The sequence below is a fragment of the Sinocyclocheilus anshuiensis genome, unplaced genomic scaffold (assembly GCF_001515605.1).
Source record: "Sinocyclocheilus anshuiensis isolate Anshui unplaced genomic scaffold, SAMN03320099.WGS_v1.1 scaffold119, whole genome shotgun sequence".
In the NCBI taxonomy this organism is placed as follows: domain Eukaryota; kingdom Metazoa; phylum Chordata; class Actinopteri; order Cypriniformes; family Cyprinidae; genus Sinocyclocheilus; species Sinocyclocheilus anshuiensis.
Window position 1 is genome coordinate 882,075 of NW_015549581.1, and position 8,129 is coordinate 890,203.

Genomic DNA, 8,129 nt, shown 5'->3' on the forward strand with positions numbered 1-8,129 from the left:
ATGAATCTCGCAGGCTCTTTTTTTCTCTCTCTGTGCTGTTATGCAGCCTCAGGCCCCGGCTACGCTCTGATTGGTTTTATTGGCAGTGGTTCAACACTTGGATGTTGGCTTCCTGGTGGCTTTCATAAAGAAGATGGTTCTGCACATAAATGATAGTGGAGCAATTTCCTTTTCATTTAATCGGGAGGAAAGCAGAGTGCCGCTATAAGTGTATCATTCCGTGTCAGAATGACCAGCACTTGTATATTCATCAAGACATCCCCTTTTGAGGTAAAAACAGAACAAGGACTGTTTAATCTAGAACAGAGGAACGTAAGGACACTCTCAAAGAGTGTAATATATTACTCCAGAAAAAAAAGAAAACAAGATGTTACTTAGGAGATTTTTTCACAGTAGAATTGAACAGTTTTAGGTAGTTAAAATGATCGTTCACCCCAAAATGAAAGTTCTGTCATCATTTACTAATCTTCATGTCTTTCCAAACCAGTATGGCTTTCTTTCTTCTGCTTTTTTGTCATTTTTACAGCTTGACAGCTTCTGTCGACATTCACTTGCATTGTAAGGGAAGAGAAGACATTGTGCTTGACATCTCCAATTGTGTTTCACGAAAGAAGGAAAATCATAGGGTTTGGAATGACATGAGGGTGAGTAAATTATGACAGCATCTTCATTTTTAGGTTTACGTTTCTTTAAAGCAAGGTGCTCCTTAAAGGAATAGTTCACCCCAAAAAGGAAAATTTGCTAAAAAGGTGCTCACCCCCAGGCTATCCAAGATGTAGATGAGTTTCTTCATCAGATTTGGAGAAAATTAGCATTATATTACTTGATCACCAATGGATCCTCCGCAGTGAATGGGTGCCGTCAGAATGAGAGTCCAAACAGCTGAGAAAACCATCACAATAATTTACAAGTAATCCACACAACTCCAGTCCATCAGTTATTTTGTTTTGTCCATCAGTTATTAAGGCTTTTTAAACTTAAACTGTTGATTCTGGCCAAAACACGAGTCCATAATCCATAATAACGCTTTCTCCAGTGAAAAAGTCCATTCCCTGTTGTCCTCTCACAACAAAATCTACTGACATATTTGTTTAGAACTTTTTTGGACTGTTTCCTCTTGTAAACAAAGTCATGTGGATTACTTGTGGATTATTGTGATGTTTTTATCAGCTGTTTGGACTCTTCTGACGGCACCCATTCACTACAGAGGATCCATTGGTGAGCAAGTGATGTAATGCTAAATTTCTCCAAATCTGTTCTGATGAAGAAACAAACTCATCTACATATGGGATGGCTTGAGGGTGAGTACACTTACAGCAAATTTTAATTTTGAGTGAACTATCCCTTTAATAAGATGAAGTATGTGTGACTTTTTCCCTGTCATACCATCAGTAACTACTGTACCACAGGAATCATTGGCAGCATGCCAGATCTTCACACATGCAGAGTGGAAGCCATTTTCATATTTTAATAGTGAAGATTATACAATCAGCGAGAGGAGGAAGAGTCGTTCAGGTCTTCTAGTGAGAGGAGTAGAGAAGGCAATCGATAGGAGAGAGAAAGGGAGGGATTGAATGTAAAATGAAAAACTGAGAGAATACTTATTCAACACCTACAACCGAGAATCACTGAAACCAGCGCTCTTTCCAAATCAACAAAAACCCTAATCACGTTGGACAGAAGTTTGGGTGACCAAAGAACAGAGGAACATTGATTATAGTTGCAAAAGCTGCTTATAGTTGACCCAGAAATCATTTTATCATTTATTTCAATCATGACAACTCTCGGATGATTTTAGCAATGGTTATGATAATGTTAATGTATTTGGTCTTGGCGGAATAGACTGCTAAGCTGCTGCTGCTGCTGAATTGCTTCTGCTGTTGGTTATTGCTGTTGTTGTAGATTATTGCTGCTGCTGCAAGCATGTATGGGAACTTGCTACTGCCAATATATACACTGATACAGTGCTGTGAGTATTTAAGACATACTGCTGCTGCACAAATAGCATATAAAATAACCCGTTGCAGATCTATACAGGTGGAGCTGAGGAAGATGGAGGGTTTCAGAGAACTCTGAAAGCGCGCTGCAAATGCTCAAGTGAATGCTAACCAGACATTTAAATGTAAAGGCTGCGTATATGCAACATGAACCAATCAGCTTGTGCCAGGTCGTTTAACGCTGTGAATATCATCAGTTACGTTGATACCCATCAGCCTGCGCCATCTAGAGTTTCATGACTGAAATACATTTATTCACATTCATGTCCTTTCAAACTTGTTCAACTTTCTTTATTCTGTGAAACACAGAAGGAGATCTTTTGAAGAATGTTCACGCTGCTCTATTTCATATGAAATAGTGGGCTGTCATGCCTTAAACAGGTCAAAAATTACCATAAAATGTGTTAATTTTACTTGTGTAATAACAACAACAACAATAATAATAATTACAATAGGGTTTCAGCACTACGTGCTTGAACCCCTAATAATATGAGCAATATGGTAATTGTTATTATATAATAATATTTTTTTTTTAATCTTTTTTTGTAGTGGTGCATTCCATACACTACTGTTTGGAGTCTTTAAAATTTTGTAGTATTTTTTAAAAGAAGTCTCTTATTCTCAAATATATTTTATGATCAAAAATTATAGTAAAAACAGTAATATTGTGAAATATTATTACAAATTAAAAGAACAGTTTTCTATATTAATGCATTTTAAAATGTAATTTATTCCTGTGATGCAAAGCTGAATTTTCAGCATCATTACTCCAGTGTCACATGATCCTTCAGAAATCAGTCTAATATGCCAATTTGCACAAGAAACATTTTTTATTATTATCAATGTTGAAAAAAAGTTGTGCTGCATAATATTTTTAAGGAAACCATGAGTTTTTTTTTTTTAGGATTCTTTGATTTTAATGGGTACTTGCTTGGGGGGGGCGGGATTGAATTCTTTAAAACAAATTGTAATAACCACAAACGTTTAAACCGGAGTGTATAGATATTTTTTTCAGTCTTCATGTCCTCTATTTGTTTTATTAACCGGGTCATTTTAGATGGCTTCATTTTGTCTGTTATGCAACAAAAGCATAATGTTCCTCCTGAGAACCACTGAGGAACCCACCATAAAAGTATTAAGAAGCAAATGAGGCAGAGTGTTTTATTTATGAGCCCATGCTGGCCACATGCTCTCCTAAACTGCAGTTTTTACTCTCCCCTGCAATTAACGCAGCTGTTTTGATGAACGACATCAGCGTGAAGTAGATGTAAGTTTGCGGGGCCATTATAGTTCGGGGTGATAACCTGCACGGGAGTATAATAAGCAGACAATTTCTCCTTGTTTGTTGATCATTAGTGGTAATTAAGACTAATCTCTCTCCGTCTTTCAAACTTAGCAGGAAGCGTATTTGTAGCCATGGTGACTGTTACAATCTCAGCATGGCGTGAGAAGTGTCTCGGTCTTGGATTTGCAGATTTGTGGGAAGTTTCCTAGTAAATGCTTGGCAGTGACACTTATAGAGAGAGGCTCAAGGTCTGGTCCAAACAAAACACCCTCGTGACATTTCATCGAAACATCGGAGGATCTTCCGCCAGGGTCGACACTTCGGCTCCCTTTAGTGATAATGGCTTAATAAAAGATTTAACAGGCTTTAGCATCGCAGTCCTGCGGCCATAGAGACGGACTCTCTGCTCATCTCGTCACGCTAATTGATATTATTATGTGTCCAGGGTTCTGATACGCCTGCTGAGCTCTAAACTGAACATTTTGGGGGATGAAGAGATTACATTTTATCTCATGACGAACTGGTGGTGGTGGGCAGCACTAGACACCCACATCTCGGTGAGTTTACCCACAATGCTCTGTTTGAGAGGGAGAGGTGCGCCATCTGCTGGTGAATGTGTTTATTGTGGTGCTAAATGTGTGGGAGTGAAAACTGTAGTAGGTGATGAGGTGAAAAGTCAGAATGATTTTAGGAGCCCACCAGCAGGACTGACCTGGGATGATACTATAATTCAATGCCTTTTGTGCCAAAATACGTCATAAAAATATTTTATGCTACTTTTTTTTTTTGCTGTTGTGTCTTTTCGTAGTTAATCTCTTCAACTGAGTGAACATTAACACCAGTTGCATTTGCCACATAACATTCTGAGGGAAGATTTTCAACTATGTAAGTTTATGTAATATACTGCAGTCAAAATAAAATAATTAATATTTTTGTAAAGGAACATTTTTGTCTTTTAATTCTTTTTAACCTTTAATCTTCTATGCATACTAAAAAGGTACTACAATGTCTTTTTTGGACATGATACCATGACAATATCATTCCTGTTTAGTCATGTAATGTGGTATTACCATGGTATTTTTCAAAAGTACATTACTAAAATATTTTTTGAAAGTAATTAATACTTCTTTTCAGCAAGGATGCATTAAATAGATCAAAAGTGATAGTAAAGACTTGTACATTGTTACAAAAAAAGTATTTTTAAATATATAATAAATAAATAAATAAATGAAAAAAATGGTCACAGAAGAAAATATGTGATAATATAACATGTTCCTTGAGCAGCAAATCAGCACATTAGAATGATTTCTGAAGGATCATGTTACTCTGAAGATTGGAGTAATGATGCTGAAAATTCAACTTTGCATCACAGGAATAAATTCTATTTTAAAATATATTAAAATAGAAAAGTTATTTTAAATTGTAATATTTCACAATTTTATGTTTTTTACTGTATTTTTTATTTAATAAATGCAGCCTTGGTAAGTAAAAGTCTTCTTTAAAAAACATTTAAAAAATCTTACCAACCCCAAACTTGGGAGTACCGTGATTTTATTATCTAATGCAATGGGAACACCTTAGTACCTGTTTGTATGGGAAGGTAAAAATCTGATAAAATCAGCTAAAATATATCAAAAAAATAATTAAGAATGTCTTGGGAGAGATATTCTGTACATTTGTATTTATTGTTACTAACTCCAAACATCAAGTGAGGCACAGGAGTTTGAGTGTTCACACTGCAACCAAACAACACACTGGAGACAGATAGCGCTGTGCAACAAGACAAGTGACACAAAACAGTTTCACAGGAAACAGTGTAGAAAAGAGCTGTCTGTTAGCATGAGATGTTAAGCTGTGAGTCTGTGCAGGTCATTTCCAGTGACTGAACTTGTCATGCCTGTACAGATGTTAAAACAGATTCGGTGTGACATGTTAGTCTGTCGTATGAACCATCAAATCTCACAGTGTTGTGAATGAAGTTAATCCAATGTTTAAAAAAAATGCTTAAATTATACTAAAGTCAACATGAAATGACATTCACAACCCATTTAACGTATGTGATATATTTCTCAGTAAAACAGGGCAGAACTTCAGGGAGTCCCATTGGGAAATGACTGGATAGAGAAAAGAGGGTGTTTCTGTACCAGAATGAAGCCCCGGATATGAAAGTTAGGAGCATTTTGATCACAAAGGTAATGCTTTTATTTCCCCAAAAACTATAGTTCTGTGCTATTTTGGCCATAACCTTTACACATTTCCTGTGTGGATAAAGTTTCATGTTGATGGAAGATTGCAAAGGCAATTTTTCATGTTGACGTAAAGCCATAAGCCAGAGTTTGGGCATGAGATTTAATCAAACTGCTCATTATTTATATGTGTTCAAATGTTTAGGGGCAGTACCATTTTACTTTTGAAAAAAAAAAAAAAACTTTATTCATTGAGGATGCATTCATTAAATTGATCAAAAATGAGAGTAAAGACATTTATGATGTTACAAAAGATTTCTATTTCAAATCAATGCTGTTCTTTTGAACTTTCTATTCATGAAAGTAGATGTATCACATTTCCACAAATTAAGCAGCACAACTATTTTCATTCATAATAATAAGAAGAAATGTTTCTTTCGCAGCAAATCAGCATATTAGAATGACTTCTGAAGGATCATGTGACACTGAAGACTGGAGTAATGATGCTGAAAATTCAGCTTTGCATCACAGGAATCAATTACATTTTAATATATATTCAAATAGAAAACACTTATTTTAAATTATAATAATATTTCACAATTTTACTGTATTTTCAATCAAATAAAAGCAACCTTGGTGAACATTAAAACATTAAACATTCAAAAACATTAAAACATCTTAATGACCCCAAATTTTTGGACAGTAGAGTGTGCATAAATAACATTGTTTTTAATAAGGTTCGGTATACAATAGACTCATGAACAGGTCATCCAGTCACATCCTCCTTTGAAGGGGTCAATACGGTCACATGACCATTACAGTTCTAACTCAACTCTTATCCATTAAAGAAAACAGGACTGGAACCTTACAAATAAATCTTTGAGTCCAATAAAGCAGCTGATATGTCAACTTATAGATAGGCTGTATGCTGGCCAGGAAACAAAAGGCCGAGAGTTTGTTACTGTGACATTAAAAACTGCAGTGCAGTTACATGATGGTGACCCTCTCAGGTGAAACGTGGGCAGCTGGTCTCTCGTGGTTGGTGCGGCTCTGATTGGAGTCTAATCCACACCTGATCCGTTTCAGCTTCCGGCTCACACAGGGAAGCAGCAACACCACTTTTCCGATTATCACCGTGACGGGCAGAACCAGGGCCAGGACAAAATTGGGCGGCATGTAGAAGCGATAAGACTCCTCCAGAAACGCCCGCTGCCAGCCGAAGAGCAGAGCGTGGAACGTGGAAATGAGCAGGGCGATGTAACCTAGAGTGGACTTACAGGATATAGACGCCCGTTTGACATCTTATTTGTCTGAGGACCAAAGAACACTGAAGCTGCAAGATTGGCGGATGGAGATTGCCTTACCTGGATAAAGCTAAACTCTCGCCAGTTGAGTGCGTTGTGCACCGATGGAATGGAAGTGACAGCTAATAGAGAGAGGAGCCCCAAACCCATGATGCCAAAGGAAACGTACATCTCCACTCTCCAAACTTCCTCTTCATTCCACGAGTTCTCTATGTTGGCATGCACCTACAGAGAAAGAAAAAATAAGATTTGTTTATAGGATATATTTTTTTATTTAAATTTGTATTTTATTTGACTAAAGCATTTTACATTCATGCTACTATGCTATATACTTATACTATACTTACAGTATATAAATGTAAATATGAAATTATTTACATGTATGTTAAACATCTATTTTACATACAGAATTATTTTAAATGTACTTATTTATGACATTTTATAAGTTTTATAGGGTTTGGTGCATAACAAATATATAAAAACCGGGGAAACATATGTAATTATGTATTTACTTTTTATGATTATAATGACAATATGATTAAAATGGTTATTACAATTACAATTAATAATAATATAATTGAAAAAATAATATAGTTTCTATTAATATCATTTTATCTTTACATTTACATTTAGCAGACGCTTTTATCCAAAGCGACTTACAAATGAGGACAATAGAAGCAATCAAAATGACAAAGTCAAATGACAAGTCTCGGTTAGCCTTACGCAGTACACGTAGCAAGGTATTATATATATATATATACACACACACACACACACACACACACACACACACATATACACAGGTTAAGGACTCAGCTGCTCGGATTGATTTGGGTAGGTCATTCCACCAGGAGGGAACAGTTAATGAAAAAGTCAGTGAAAGTGATTTTGTGCCTCTGAGATGGCACAATAATACGCCGTTCACTTGCAGAACGCAAGCTTCTAGAGCAGGGATGTCAAACTCAATTCCTGAAGGGCCACAGCCCTGCAGAGTTTAGCTCCAACCCTAATTAAACACACCTGATCCAGCTAATCACGCCCTTCAGGCTTATTTGAAAACGACATGTTATGTGTGTTGGAGCAGGGTTGGAACTAAACTCTGCAGGGCTGCGTGGGAGCAGCTACTGGTAGCCAGTCCAAATTGATGAACAGAGGTGTGACGTGCGTTCTTTTCGGCTCATTAAGGATTAATCTCGCAGCAGCATTTTTGATTAATTGTAGAGGTTTGATAGAAGTGGTTGGAAGACCTGCCAAGAGAGCATTGCAATAGTCCAGCCTGGACAGAACAAGAGCTTGAACAAGGAGTTGTGTTGCATGTTCTGAAAGAAAGGGCCTGATCTTCCTAATGTTGTATAAA

The 8,129-nt window shown here is 36.5% G+C and overlaps 1 protein-coding gene across 2 annotated transcripts in view; it reads right to left on the reverse strand.

Annotated features, from left to right (window-relative positions):
- Positions 1-6,176: 6,176 nt before the first annotated feature.
- LOC107657773 (metalloreductase STEAP2-like) overlaps positions 6,177-8,129 on the reverse strand; it is an 8,277-nt gene continuing 6,324 nt past the window's right edge. For both annotated transcript variants that reach the window (XM_016446006.1, XM_016446007.1), the window contains 2 exons: positions 6,833-6,997; positions 6,177-6,740 (listed from right to left, as the gene is read on the reverse strand). In XM_016446006.1, the coding sequence (XP_016301492.1) occupies positions 6,456-6,740; positions 6,833-6,997 (450 nt within the window). In that variant the 3' untranslated portion in view covers positions 6,177-6,455. The remainder of the gene's footprint in view (positions 6,741-6,832; positions 6,998-8,129) is intronic.